This window comes from Colobus angolensis, unplaced genomic scaffold, assembly GCF_000951035.1.
Source record: "Colobus angolensis palliatus isolate OR3802 unplaced genomic scaffold, Cang.pa_1.0 Scaffold14, whole genome shotgun sequence".
In the NCBI taxonomy this organism is placed as follows: domain Eukaryota; kingdom Metazoa; phylum Chordata; class Mammalia; order Primates; family Cercopithecidae; genus Colobus; species Colobus angolensis.
The window spans coordinates 161,191-177,577 of record NW_012114488.1 but is presented as its reverse complement, the minus strand read 5'-3'; the positions used below and the strand labels follow the sequence as shown (position 1 = coordinate 177,577).

The 16,387-nt window shown below is 37.5% G+C and overlaps 1 protein-coding gene across 1 annotated transcript in view; it reads right to left on the bottom strand.

Moving 5' to 3' along the window:
- The window catches only part of PSD3 (pleckstrin and Sec7 domain containing 3), a 274,984-nt gene that overhangs the window by 249,187 nt on the left and 9,410 nt on the right, over positions 1–16,387 (bottom strand). Inside the window, exon 5 of the mRNA XM_011934855.1 lies at positions 16,314–16,372. Coding sequence (XP_011790245.1) covers positions 16,314–16,372 — 59 coding nt within the window. The remainder of the gene's footprint in view (positions 1–16,313; positions 16,373–16,387) is intronic.

Sequence of the window (16,387 nt, the reverse complement as noted above, 5' to 3'; positions counted from 1 at the left end):
TTAAGACATTATGCATTTGTTCTGCCCGTAAATGTAAAATAGCTAATTAATTTAACAAAGTATTTTCCCTTTGAATAATAAATGTTTAAATAGAAAAAAAAAAAAAGAAACTGAATTTGTCAGCCTCTTTCTTTGGCCTCTCATATTCTTTGAACTTTGAGGGTAGGGTTGTATAGACCTTTCCACCGTGGAACATGGCCTGTAAGGTTTCTGCTAAGAAATTTGCCATTAGTGTGATAGGGATACTCTTCTATTTAACTTGACCCCTTTCCTGTATTTAGAATTAATTTTCTTGGACTTTTAACAGTTCGACTCTAAAGTGGCATGGAGAAGACGTTTTCGGGTAGAATATATTTGAAGATCTTTGAGCTTCCTATATCTTGATGTTTGTATCTCTTCCAAGACTTGAGAAGTTTTTACCTATTATTTCGTTAAATAGGTTTTCTATGCGTTTAACCGTCTCTTCTCTCCCAAGAAAATTGCAAATTCCAATATTTGGTCACTGTATGTGTTACATAAGCTTTCTTCGTTTTGATTTTTTTCTAAAAATTTTATCTGCTCAGGTTATTTCAAAAGACCTGTCTTCAAGTTTACAAATTCTTCTGCTTGATCTAGAGTCTGTTGTTGAGACTCATGATTATATTTTTTATTTTACTCTTTGAATTCTTCAGCTTCAGGATTTCTATTTAATTTCTTTCTGACATCTTTGTTGAATTTTTCATACAGATTGTGAAATGTTTCTTTTCCTTGTTCATCTGTTTTCTGTAGTACCTGGGTTTTCAGAAATATTATTTTGAATTCGTTATCAGGTATTTCATAGATTTTTTAAATGTCGGCATCTGTTGCTGGAGAATTGTGTTCCTTTGAATGTTTCATGCTTCCTTGATTTCTCATGTTTCTTGTGTCCTTACATTTATATCTATGCATCTGGTGTAACATTTGCTTCATCCAACTCTATGGATCGGGTTTTGAAGGGAAAGAAATTTTTTTCTATAGAGCTATCTATAGTGTTGTTTGGGTAACGCGTTTTGGCTTTGATTCTGGGTGGGAGAAGCAGTGCAGTCTCCATATGACTTCTTTGTCTATCTTTAGCATCAGTGGTGTCTATGAGTTCCTCAGTGGATAAAGCTGTGGCTCTTAATAAAGGCTGTAGTGAGACTTTGCTAGTGAAAGGGACACCAGACAGGCCAGTTCTTAGGTAACAATCATGGCAACTGTGGGACGGATATGCAGGACCTCGGTCAACACATGTGGATATTGGTAAAAGCAGGTCAGTCGGACCAATCCTTGGCTTTCAAGTGGATTGTCTGTGCTAGCAGTGGTAACAATGGGCTGAATGAATGGGTCCCCAGGCCCTTAGGTGGCATGCATAATGTCTGTGGCTGCAACAGCAACAGAGGGCTAACTTGGGGCCCCAAGTTACAGCTTTGGGTGCCAGCAGTGGGGGTAAAAATGGCCTAGTGGTCATCACCAAGCCTCCAAGTGGCACGCAGGTGAGTGGCACATGGCTGTAGGCAGGGCAGTGGCAGTCTCACTTGGTCATGCTATATAATCCTTTTTATATTTTGTTGAATTAGGTTTGTTTTTGAATGCAAGAAATATTCATAAAGGATATTCTTATTATGACTTGTCTCATTTTGGTATCAGGGTAATAGTGCCCTCATAGAATTATTTGAGAAGTGTTCCTCTTTTTTTCTGAAGGGTGTAAAAAAACTGATGTTAAAACTTCTTTCAATGTTGATGCAATTCACAAGTAGAGCCATTTGATCTTAGGCTTTTCTTTGTAGGAAGTTTTTTGATTACTAAACTCTTCACTTGCTAAGGATCTATTCAGATTTTGTTTCCTCTTGAGTTTCAGTTGTTTTTACCTTTCTAAGAATTTGCTCATTTCATCTAGGTTATCTAATTTGTTGATATATAGCTGTCAAAAATATTCACTTACAATACTTATTTCTATAAGGCCAATAGTAAAGCCCTCTTTATTACTGATTTTAGTAATTTGAGGATTCTTTATTCATGGTCAGTCTAAACTTTTGTCAGTTGTTGATCTTTTTAAAAAATAAACTTCTGACTTCATTGCTTTTTCTCTATTACTCTTCCATTCTCTATTTCATTCATCTGTGCTCTGACCTTTCCTTTCTTTGGACTGAGTTTGCTTTTGTTTCTTTCATTAGGTTAGATTGTAAATTTGACATTTTTCTAAAATACAGCAGTTCAGAGCAATGAATTTGCAATTCAGCAATTCATCAGCTATATACCATAAGTTTTTTATGTTGTATTTTCATTTTGCTTATTTTTGTTGTTGTTGAGACGTAGTCTCACTCTGTTGCCCAGGCTGGAGTGCACTGGCACGATCTCAGCTCACTGCAGCCTCCATCTCCTGGGCTCAACTGATTCTCCCTCATCAGCCACTCGAGTAACTGGGACCACAGGTGCATACCACCAGGCCTGGCTAACTTTTTGTATTCTGAAGTAAAGACGGCATTTCACCATGTTGGCCAGGTTGGTCTCGAATTCCTGACCTCAAGTGATTTGCCAGCCTCGGCCTCCCAAACTGCTGGCGTGAGCCAATGCAACTGGCTAACATATTTTTATTTTCATCACTATCTTTTAGTTCCTCTTATAAAATTTTTCTGGAACCATTAGTTACTTAGGAGTAAATTGTTTGACTACGATAAATGTCCTTTAAGTGATTTCTAGTATCATTCTATTATGTCCAGAAACAAGTTTTGTATGTTTTCAATCCCTTTTTGAGACTTCTGTCCTGTCCTCGAGCATTTTCCATGTATACTTTAAAGATTAATCTCCTGTTGTTAGATATCTGTTAGATCTAATTGGTTTTTATTTTTTTCAAGTCTATTTCCTTGTTGATATCTTGTGTGGTGATTCTAAACATTATTTAAAGTATGGTACTAATTTCTCAATAAAACTATTTCTCCCTCCAATTCTCTCCATTGGTCTTTCATGGCTTATGTGTTCAGAAGGAATAAAACCTTTTCCCTACACTCACACACCCCTCAACACAATAGTCACTGAAGTATGTGGGGTTTCTCCACATACACAACCAATTCTCCAGCAGACACCAGTTGGGTGTTTTATAATTCAATTATAACACTATGTATCTGCTGATATCATGAGATCACACAGGTTAAGGGCTCAGTCCTACAAGATCACCCCAAGTTTCAGATGTCAATTGGTAGCAGTGGGTTGTCAATTATACTTCTGACTAATCAGCTATAAATGGGGGTTTGCAGGATCATCTATCTGGGTTTAATTTACTAGGGGGGCTCAAAGAACTCAGGGAAACATTTATCCCTTTAATATCAAAGATATTACAAAGGATATAAACAGTGACATAAAAAGATACATGGAGTGAGGTCTGTAAAGAAGTGTTGGGACTTCTGTCCCTGTGATATTGGGATGCCTACCTTCCAAGTACATAGATGTACTTGCCAACCTCAAAGCTCTCCAAACCTCATACTTGGGGTTTTTACAGAGGCTTTATAACACAGGCATTGCTGATTAAATCAATAGCCATTGGTATCAACTAAACCTTCAGCCGATTCTTGCTCACTGGAGGTGGGGTGTGTGAGGAAAGAGGGGAGGCTGAAAATTCCACCCCTCTAATCACACGGTTGTTTCCCCAGACGAGCTGTCCCCATGCTGAGCTCATCTAGGAGCTCACCAAGGCTTGCCTCATTAGCATAAACGATGCTCCCATCATCATCCAAGGCATTTAGGAGCTCTGTGTCAGAACTCCTGTCACTCAGGAGGTTCACTTCAAGAACCAGGAGCAGAGATCAAATCTGTGTTTCTTATTTATCATAGTATCACAGAGGCTTATATTGATTAGAAGTGTTTCATCAACTTGATGAATTGACTATTATAAAATGTTCTTCCTTGTTTCTAAGAAAAAATATCTTACCTAGACCTTCTGGAGAGCTTGCCTCAGATTCTATATCAGCACTTGCTGCCTCACCAAGCATTTTATGTTATGAAGACAGTTTCTTTCCTAGAACTTCATAAACCAAGTTCTGCTAGCTTCCAACTTGTCTTCTGCAGCTTCTTCACCTCTCTCAACCTTCACAGAATTGAAGAGACTCTAAGCCTTGCTCTGCATTAGGTTTTGGTGTAAGGGAATACTGTGGCTGGTTGCATACCCTACCTACACCACGAAAACTTGCCCTGAATCAGTAATAAGGCTAGTTTGTTTTCTTATTCTTGTGATCACTGGAATGGTACTTTTAATTTCCTTCAAGAACTTTTCCTTTGCATTACAACTTTATTAACTGTTCGGTGCAAGAGGCCTAGCTTCTGGCCTATCTCAGCCTCACTAAACTTAACCATTTCTAGATTTTGATTTAAAGTGAGAGGTATGAAACTCCTCCTTTTACTTGAACACTTAGAGACCATTCTAGGGCTACTAATTGGTCTAACTTCAATCCTGTTGTATCTCAGGGAATAAGGAAGGCCTGAGGAGAGATAGATGGGGGAATTGCCAGTCTTTGGCGCAATCAAAACATATACATTTATCAATTAAGTCTGCCATCTTACATGGGGATGGTTCACTGAAAAACGGCACTGATAGACTTGCTTGACACAGGGTTGCCATGAACCTTCACTTTGTTAGGAAAAATGTTCAGTAACTATAAGGCATAATAAAGCAAAGGACAATAAAATGAGATACACCTATACTTAAACTTACAATAAAAAGTTTCCAACTTTAAACCTGAAGAAGAGATACTATCTTTAAAAAATTCTTTTGGGAGATTCAGGAACAAGATATTTAAAGGCTACAGAGTCAAAAGGGTTTTTTCAGGACACCATTAATTTCTACTTTAAGGAATAAATGAAAACATCATTTAAGTAATAACTGTCATATTTCATAACATTTTAAAACAGTAAGTCCATGAAGCTGTTTTGGTCTATGAAATCGTACTTCATCCTAAATTCAGATTTATTTTAACTGCTTAGTTGGCACTGCCTTCTGTCCAGTTTCAACAGTGACCATACCATTATCTATGTCAGCATAAAGATACCAGTTTGACTCACATGGACTTTGAAACAGCCATTAGGAAAAATGGCAGTTAGGTGGGCAAGATGGACATATAGATTCAGACCAACAAAAGCCGATTCAAATACTTGGAGTCCTATGCAGTAAGTAAGCATTAGTACAATCATCCAATAGACTGTGCCTTTTCTTACCGATGCAGAGAATAAAGATAACCAAGAAATGTGGTCGTCTGTGTGTTAAAAATGTCCAACAACTTCTTGAATGTTTGACTAGCTGAAGTTGATTACATCTGTTTATTGCACTCTGACTCATTGATAATTCTTCTAGACAAAAATTATTAGCAACAAAAGGTGAGGAGTCAGATCAGTCCATTTTGCTGCTTCCTGGCACGTATTTAAATACCTTCCTTCCACTCAGGCCTTTATACCATTTCCACAGGGAGTAAAAGTAAAATGAAGTCTTTGTCATCAAGAAATACTCCTCATGATGTCTGGATTTTTTTCTCCTTGTCATGTACCAAGCTGTATCAATTATTTTAAAATACTATTATTCAGGCAAACACTACTCAATAAATACAGTGGATTCTAATCAGTGATTTTATGTCTCAAGGATTCTAAGTATCCAAGAGAAGCTCATACACTGATACAGTTCCATTCATTTTCTTCCCAAATTAGTTTTGGATAACTTTGAATAAAAGTAGCTCTGCTCTGAAACAAATGCTGACCAGCTGCATGCCAATGAAGTATTTTAATAGTACTTTCTCCTATTTTAAATTTCTTCCCATTAAATAAATAAAGCATGGAGATTTGAAAATGCCTCCTGATGCACTGAGAGGCACAGAAGTGGTACCCTGAAATCAATACATTTTCTATCAAAACAGATGCAACTAAAGATGAAACTCTAGATCATTACCTTTAAAATCAGTAGGCATTTCAATCAAACTTAAAAAATATCAAATAACAAAACAGATGACAAAATGGAAAATAAAAAAAAGAATTCTATTTGAAATCCCAAAATTCCAGGCAGGCCCAATTCTTAAATATTTACCTAATCAAGGTATTGTCCTTAATGGGAGCAAATATTAATCAAAAGTCAAAATACTCTCTATATCGGGGGCTTATGTCATCCCATGACAATTTAAGGCTACTCTCTGTATCGACAATATTATCATTTTCAAATGTTTTCTCATGATAAAAAGATGTTTTCTCTGTGTTCATTTAAAGATACATTAAATGCCCTTTAGGGGAAAGTTCCTTGATAAATTTATCATTTCTGGAAATACTTATCCTCGATATGTTTAATATATTCCCATATACAATTTTTAGTAAAGACTTTGGGGAAACAAGTGTGCAAGTTCTAGCAGGTTTCATGAACTAAGGGCAAGAGTCCAAAACAGACAAGTTCTGTAAATTTCTATAAAGGACCAGAGAGTAAATATTTTAGGCTTTCCAAGTCATATATTCTGTTACAGTTATTCAACACTGTAATTGGTGTGACGATGTAAACAACTGGATATGGCTACAATAACACTGATTTACAGAAACAAGCCCCAGATAGACTTTGCCTGTGAGTCATAATTTGTCCACCCCTTGTCTTAAAGCAAACCAGAAGGAAGTGGTATTGGTATTGAGGACAACATTGTGAGTGAGCAGGCAAACAGGTTAGGCACCCCGATGTATTCTATACTCCAAACGCAGGTTTTTGCTTTGTTAAAATAAAGGGCATTTTCCCCCCACCGTAACAGAGAAGCAGCTCCCAACTTCTGTGGCAATAATGAGAGCAAAGGCGAAAGGGAAGATGGAGAATCTCATTCACATCAGGAGCAGCCAGAAACCATATACAAGCTCCGGCACCACACTCAGCATACAGGTGACCAAGACTCTTTGAGCGTGCCCGAGAGTGCCATCCCTGGCAATGGAACTTCTACAAAGCTCTGACCATTGCCTAACTTAAATATCAGCCCTAGGAGAGCTGTGAATAGGCCAGCCGTGTCAATTAGGTATTCACCAGGAAAGCAGACAACAGCATATACTCAGATCCAGAGGTTGAAGAATTAAGCATAATGATTCTAAAATTCTTCATTTTTAACAGTGTCAGGTCTGGAAGCTTTGTGGAAAACATGCTTTCAGAGAAACTAAAAGCCCTCCTCATCCATTGGTAAAATCTGGCTTCATAAATCTCAGGATATTAAAAACACAGCAGGCATACTCTCCCATATGACAATTCCACCTCCTCCAACATGTTACAATAAATGGTGGAAAGGCATACTACTGATTTGGTAATTACTTCGGTTATGGGACTCTGCTGAAAGCTCCTGTTTCGCTTTTATTTTGTATGTTTTGCTATCAAGTAAGTTTGATTATGTCATGCTGCCCTCAGGTGTCCATTTCTTTTTAAATATAGGATTGGTGGGCAAAGGAGGACCCCTTGTAAATTTTCAAACCAGGACTACAGTGGATATTCAATGTGCTCTTTCATAAACCCTAATCACAGAGCTCATTTAAGTGCTAAAAGCTCAACATTTAGGAGTATCTGATATGTCACTGGGACTTTTCCCACCTATCCTATAATATCCTGCCTTTGAAAAAGGAGCCAGAGTGGTAAAAAGAAAAAAAGGAACTAAAAATAGTACCTCAGCACAATGGTTCTCAAAGTGTTTCAGAGACACTGTTCCAGATGTCCATGAGGTCAACCCTATTTTTACAGTAACACTAAAAACATTTTTTTCATTCTCTCAAATATACAGTGGAGTTTTCTAGAAGATACATGACTTCTGATACGCTGCAACCAACTATAAACAAAAACAAATATGACAATCTAGCCATCTTTTACTAAGCCAAATATAAAAAGATGAGCAACAATCATAAGCACTATTCTTTATTTCTCACGTAGGAAAGTATAACTATTATTCATAAATGTGTTATTCACTTAATGGGTTTTTAATGATTTAATGCAATTTAAAAATCTTATCAGTTTTAGTTTCAGATAAATATTAAAATATAAACAAAAGATTTTGGGGGTCCTCAAACATTTTAAGAGTATAAAGCTATCCTGGGACCAAAAAGCTTGAGAACATTGAAATATCAGATTTCTATTGATATTTCCTAGAAAGCACTTCCCCTAACATTTGAGAAGATAAACACACCTAACTCACCGTCAAATTACAAAGACTAACCAAACAATTTTTAATTTGATTGCTGTAGCAGGACAGGCATTAAATTAAGCAACAGGATTGGAAAGAAGAGTCAGGGGTTTCAGCCACCCTCATCCTCACTCCTCCCTCCTTCCTCCACAATCAATTTGCAAGAAGTAAGAAAGAGCAAAACTGACTTAGAATTTGACCTGCTTTCCCTTATCACATTCTATAACAGAACTGTGCCAATGTAAAAAGCTTACAATGATAAGAAGACTGAATAATGTATAAGTTAGATAATGGGAGGTCCCTCAATGAGCCCCAGTGACACAACTGATTAAAGCTACCCTGAGGTATTTTGCATACATAAATCTGTTCTAAAAAAAGCAAAACTACCAAAAGTGGGAGGCTAGAGGGCGGGGAAAGGGGACAGGTGGCGGGGAAAGGGGACAGGTGGCAGGGAAAGGGGACAGGTGAAGGAAGAGAGGATGGAAAAAAGGAAAGAAGGCTTTCATTCTGAGAGGTCATAGAAACCAACAAAATTGACCAGTGCAAGACTAACCTATGGCATACTTAGATAAGGATTCCTTTTAAAGTCTAGACCTTTGGTAATATGATAGTAAATTCTATTCTAAAGTTCATTTTACAATTCAACATTTTTAGATCATGACATTTTTCTATAAAAACATTTCAACAACTAATGGTTAGGTTCTCAGGCTATTATTCCCCATATCCTTGTTGTAAAGACAGAAAGAGTATTGGTGAAAATGAATGCCAGACCCCACTAGAAACCCTCTGAAACTGTGAAATCTAGCCCTGATTCTTCTCTTAGGACGACTGAGAAGCTCCAGGGATGACAGCCTTGGGGCCACTGTGTCTGGGAAGCTCCAAGTCAGGTAAAAGCATAGATCAAAAGCTTCTCAAGGTGATAAGCAACCTCAGCGAAGTCTCAGGACACAAAGATCAATGTGCTAAAATTGCTAGCATTCCTACACACCAACAGTCAAGCCAACAGACAAATCATGAATGAACTCCCATTCATAACTGCTAACAAAATAATAACATCCCTAGGAATACAGCTAACAAGGGAAAGGAAGGACCTCTTCAAGGAGAGCTACAAACCACTGCTCAAAAAAATCAGAGATGACACAAATGGAAAAACATTCCATGCTCATAGAAGATTGGAAGAATCAATATCATGAAAATGGCCGTACTATCCAAAGTCATTTACAGATTCAATGCTATTCCCATTAAACTACCATTGACATTCTTCACAGAATTAGAAAAAAACTATTTTAAAATTCATATGGAACCAAAGAAGTATCCAGACAGCCAAAGCAATCCTAGGCAAAAAGAAGAAAGCTGGAGGCATCATGCTATCTGACTTCAAACTGTACTACAAGGCTACAGTAACCCAAACAACATGACCGGTACAAGAATGAACACACAGACCAATGGAACAGAATAGAGAACCCAGAAATAAGACCACATGCCTACAACCATCTGATCTTCAACAAACCTGACAAAAACAAGCAATGGGGAAAGGACTCCTTATTTAATAAATGGTGCTGGAAAAACTGGCTAGCCATATGCAGAAAACTGAAACCGGATCCCTTCCGTACACCACATACAAAAATCGACTCAAGATGGATTTAAGACTTAAATGTGAAACCCAAAAACAATAAAACCCTAGCAGAAACTCTAGGCAATACCATTCTAGACACAGGAAACGGCAAAAATTTCACGATTAAGATGTCAAAAGCAATCAGAATAAAAGCAAAAATTGACAAATGGGATCAAATTAAACTCTAGAGCTTCTGCATAGCAAAAGAAAGTATCAGAGTAAACAGCCTACAGAATGGGAGAAAAATTTTATAATTTGTCCATGTGATAATGGTCTAATATTCAGCACTTACAAGGAACTTAAATGTATAAGGAAAAAACAGAATTCCATTAAAAAGTGGGCAAAGGACATGAAGAGACACTTCTCAAAAGACATACATGCAGCCAAGAAACATGAAGAAAACCTCAGTATCACTGATCAATATCACAAATCAAAACCACAATGAGATACCATCTCACACCAGTCAGAATGGCTGTATTATTAAAAAGTCAAAAAACAACAGATGCTGGTGAGGTGGTGGAGAAAAAGGAACGCTTTTACAGTGTTGGTGGGAATGTAAATTAGTTCAACCATTGTGGAAGACAGTACGGCAATTCCTCAAAGACCTAGAACCAGAAATACCATTTGACCTAGCAATCCCATTCCTAGGTACATACCCTAAGGAACAGAAATCATTCTGTCATAAAGATACGCACATGCAAATGTTAATTGCAGCACTTTTTACAATAGCAAATACGTGGAATTAACCTAAATGCTCATCAATGACTGAATAAAGAAAATGTAGTACATATACAGAATGGAATGCTATGCAGCCACAAAAAGGAATGAGATCATGTCCTTTACAGGGACATGATGGATTTAAGACTTAAATGTGAAACCCAAAACCAATAAAACCCTAGCAGCAAATCTAAGTAATACCATTCCGGACACAGGCAAGGGCAAAAATTTAATGATTAAGATGTCAAAAGCAATCGGAATAAAAGCAAAAAGTGACAAATGGGATCCAATTAAACTGTGGAGCTTCTGCATAGCAAAAGCTATACAGAACATTTAAGTTCCTTGTAGGTGCTGGATGTTAGACCATTGTCAGATGGATAAATTACAATTTTTTTCTCCCATTCAGAGCCAGAGGTCACTGTCCTTAGTAAACTACGGCAGGAACAGAAAATCAATTACTATGTTTTCTCACTTGTAAGTGGGAGCTGAATGATGAGTACACATGGACACATGGGGCAGAATAGCTCACACTGGTGCCTGTCCAAGGGTGGAGGGTGGGAGGAGTGAGAACACCAGGAAGAATAGCTAATGGATGCCAGGCTTAATACCTGGGTGATGGGATGATCTGTGCAGTAAACCACATTGGCATTTGTTTACCTATGTAACAAACCTGCATATCCTGCACATGTACCCCTGACCTTAAACAGTTATAAATAAAGAGATCTTCGCAAATAATAATTTAGGGGGGAAAAAATAGACAAGACAGACACAGCACCAAGGAGGTAGGAGAGAGGACTCCAAAGGAGAAGGCAGTGCTGGCACAATAGAAATTATGACCATGGCTGCAATCTAGGCAGGGGAAAGCTCAGAGAGAAAACAGAATGCCAATGATAGCTTTCATGGCAGAGGGCATCACAGATACAGAGAAGCACAGACACAAGAAGTATCCACAGGGAAGATATTATCCTGCACGAAGATGAGAGGACAGCATGCAAATGTACTTAAGGCAGCTGCCAGTTACAATAGTGATCATTACAGATGCAGAGTTCTTGAGAATATTAAGTCTATAAGGTTCATCAACTTCATGGAAGTCTGTGATGCTTTTGACAATGAAAATATTTAATAGCACCATGTGAAGCTTTAAATTTTTAAAATAATTTTTGTAATAGTCATTTTCCACTACTGACAATAAATCAAATATTTATCCAGTATTTAAGATTCTAGGCTCCTAGAAAGCCAATGCAATAATTAATTTTATAGATTGGAAAAGAAATAATGAAATCCTACTATCTGTCTCACACTGAACTCCACATGTATTTTTTTAACACTGTTCTGTTACAAAACTTAAACATACTTTCTTCCTTGACTATCTTCTTCTCCCTACCAGTAAGCTGTACTAGCAATGGTTTTAGCCCTTATGAAACTTAAAACCCAATACTAAAAACATTAGTAAGGTCCTGCCTCATACGTTAAACTCAGACCACAGGGGGCATGATACGCAACATGCTCTGAGTATGTCAAGGGCAAAGTATATGTAGGAGGCCTAGCCCAATAAAGAGAGCCACCTTTAAGAACCACAGCCAGGCTCTTATACCAATTGTACATGGTGGGCTGGCTCCTGCCAATACTGGAGAACAGAGGGACGCTGGAATGAAACTGCTACTGAAAATCTCGAGCCTTGATGTTAAAAGATACATTTTGTCAAAAAATCTTGGTTAAAATAATGCCCTGGCTACTGCCTCTTACAATGGCCTGACCTTGGCCAGCCACTGACTTATATCTCTTCTGACTTTCTAGTTGTGAAACTGGCCAACTGACTGTGCTCCAATCTATCTCACTCCTCAGTGCCATGCAATTCTATATTTAACCCTCCTACTACCTTAGAACACCAGCCCTGGGTGATAATACCGCCAGCATGGTAGGAACCTGACTAAACTATGACTGAAGTACAAGCAAGCTAGTTAGTGGTAACAGATAAAACACTTTCGAAGATCTGTCCAGACAAGCAGTAAGTATCAACTTATTCTAACATATCATATCTTATTCATACCATTTCAAACAAGGTTTAAGAAAAAAGACTTTCAACTCTTTCCTTGTTGATAATTCAAGCAATATTCAATAAAACTTACTTCCAATACAGCAAAGAAAGAAACTCTAGAGTTTAAGAGAAATGTATCTGTATGTACAGAAGTTTAATTTACATATGTATTTTGTAGATAAAGAGGTATTTTGAAAATAAAACAAATTATATAGCAAATTCGCCATATCACTACAATTCTAAGGGAATAAACTACTTGCAGACAAGTCAAAGCAAGTAGATACTATTGCTAGGAAAATGATCAATCAGTCACACATTTTTTTAAAAGCAGGTACTGAGTTTCTCCCCCCAAATATTATATATACTTCAGATTGTTTTTTACCAAGCCTAATTAGACAGTTTTTATATAATCCAACATGAAATTAAAACACCTCCCCAGTGTTTTCCCATCATAGCACCTCAGCAACCTGCTACCATGACTCCAATGAAACCTAATGAGGTCAGCCTAGCCAACACCATCAGAGAGAACGTGTGGCTTCCATGAATATTGCCTTATTCACTTCTAATCCTTACCCAAATAGCGAAGAGTATGGAAAGGAGGAGGCGCGCGCGCACACACACACACACACACACACACACACACACACACACATATATATATGTTTGTTGAAGGGGAAAATTAGAAAAAGAGAGGCATTTCAACATGTCACACTAGCTAACTGTAAGTATAATATTAGTACACATTCCATTATTTTATTAGTAAGGAAATTAGCAGGCCAAACCAAGGCCCATATCAATGCATTTTCAGTACATCATTCCTTAGAGTAAAGGAAAAAGGTTCACCAAGAGCAGCCAAAACAAGTTAACCTCCCAACAGGGGAGTCAGCCCTCCCCTATTGAAATCATATGAGGACAGGCTGGTCTTGGCACTTCTTAGAGAGATCATGCTGCAGTACTGCTATCACAACACAATGGTAAAGAAAAAAAGAAAAATGGTTTATTAGTGTACTCCCCATGAAGATTATTCTGGCACTGGATCAAGTAATGGGTGGTCATATTCTAGGTAGCATAGCATTAAGGAGAAGATGAAAAGGAGCAGAACAGTAGAAATAATTCATTTTATCTCCTGTATGATTCGATTTCATAGGGGCCATGCTAGTAAGTCAAACAAACACTAAAACAACAACAAAAAAATCAGGCAATCATGATGCAAGAGAAGCTACATCCAGAATTATGGATTAAAAACTTACCACCTAGAAGAATAATTTATTTTTAAAATGAATCCAGAGGAGAAAGATAGAAGAAACACATTTACATGGTTAGTTCTTATGATAGCTACTTTATATTCGACAGACTTGTAACAGCATGCATTATAGAAAACTAATACAGAAAACATAAACAGACAATCCCAAGTATATCGCACACATTTTTATAACAGAGAACTACTCATCACCAAACAGATGATCCTGAATATGACAGAGATTCACTGTTATTGATAATTTTTCTCCCTCTTCTGTCATTAATTTTGCTACTATTGCCAATTAATTATCTGTCATTGGCCTAATTCAAGATAATATTAAAATGTTAACTTATATAAACTCTCTTCCATCCCAGTTGCCAAGAAGCAGCAGGATGCTTCATCTAATCTCCTTAGAATTCCTTGTAAGTGTAAAGAAGGGCAAATGTCCTAGATTTGCAGCAATAAACCTGTAGCTACTGACACCAGGGTGTCCACAGCTTATCTAGCCATCAAGCATGCTGAGATATCTAGTAAAAAATAACATCTTTATTGGTTGCTACATTTCAAGTTATGAGTAAGATACATGCATATGTAAAAGTATTACTAAAGCCATTAGCTTTTAAAAAACGCAATCAAGGATTTAGTAGAAACAAATCATCAAAAATGTGACAAAAGCTCTTAGAGATCTGCAACCTTTAAACAGAAATTGCAATATTACTGAATTTTTTTCCTCCCATCATTAAACATTTTCTCAGTTAACAGATGCTAAACATACAACTCTTCTATGTTGATGGAACCTCAAAATATCTAATGTGAAGAGAATTCTTCATGTTGGTGATCACTGATTTGGATCAATGTTTTTTGTTTTTTTTTTTTTTGAGATGGAGTCTAGTTCTGTTGCCCGGGCTGGAGTGCAGCGGCCGGATCTCAGCTCACTGCAAGCTCCGCCCCCTGGGTTTACGCCATTCTCCGGCCTCAGCCTCCCGAGTAGCTGGGACTACAGGCGCCCGCCACCTCGCCCGGCTCGTTTTTTTTTTGTATTTTTTTAGTAGAGACGGGGTTTCACCGTGTTAGCCAGGATGGTCTCGATCTCCTCACCTCGTGATCTGCCCGTCTCGGCCTCCCAAAGTGCTGGGATTACAGGCTTCAGCCACCGCGCCCGGCCTGGATCAATGTTATATGTGGCCAAACACAGTCAACATTATCTCCTTTGGCCAGAAAGGTTAAGGGAAAAAAGGGTGCAAAGAGCAACTGCTATCACCAAATAGGCAGACGAAGCAGTGAAAACTTGCTTGGCCAGTAACAGGCAAAGAGTGGTCAGGACAATCCACTGACTGGCCATCCCCTTAAAAAGCTGGATGAATGTTACACTGTGGTACCCACGTTAATGTTCACACTGTCAAATGCCTGCATTTCCACATGATATATTAGCAGTGCTATTGCCCAAGAATGCTTCCTGAAAGGATCTGTAATTCTCTTAATCGGTATTGTCTCTGGACAGGTGCTACATATGTTTACAAGTGATTCTAAATTCACCTCTTATAAATGGCAAAAGGAACTTTCTAGCTGAGTATTTTGAGGTATGTTAAAATGATGTTAAAATTGGGATTCCATCACTCTATCTCCTCTTTGCTTTCTGGTGGTGGAACCCTTTCTCCCCTGAATCCCTTCCTCTTTCAACAGCTAGTCCAACTTAATGGTCCCATAGAGCTCCATGGTGCCCTTCTTAAAAGGGAACACTGTGTTTTCGAAAAAAGGAAATTACGTGACTAGCATAATATCTAAGTATCAATTCTTTATATGTAATTTTTAAATTTTAAGATTTATTACAGCAAATCAAGGGATAATATACTCTACGTGGACATCTGACTTTTTCTTCAAAATACAATTAGAATTTGTTAAATATGGATTAATCTATATTTACTTAGAGTAAAAATTACTTCATAGTCCCAGGTTCATTTATTTTGAAGAGTATTATGAAGAGTTCGAATAAATGCTAAAAGTCTACTTCTACAAAACTTGCAAGTGTATGTACAATTATACATTTTGAAACTTTATCCTCTATCTTAAGCAGATGATGAGAGGATGATTATTTTATTATTTCAACTAGTAAAAGACTAGGTAAACTGAGGACCACAAGAAAGCCTGAGTTATTCGACTCACTATGGTGTGTAGTGAAAACATGATTCACATTTTCAGATCTAACTTATATTCTCTCCATTATTACCTATCAACTGTAATTCTCAACCAAAAAACAAAAACAAATAAAAGCTCTGTCTGCCATCTACTGGACAAAGAAGATACAGAACACACACATTACTGCTAAAATAACTCCAGGAACCAAGACGATGCATTTAAAATCATACTCTGTGCTAGTGTGTGAAATACAAAAATTATTTCTTTTTGCAAAGGTTTCTTTTTATTCACCTGCCATGGGAACCATGTAGAGAATGAGGAACAGGGAGGCAGAAAATAAATGTGTACAGACATAAAAGTGGAGATAAGCCCGACATGTTTTGGATGTAAGTTTCACAAATCCATACTTACATGGCCATGCAGATCTGTATTAAGAAGCATTATTGCACAGGTAAGGCAATGGACTCCATCTGAAGAAAGACACA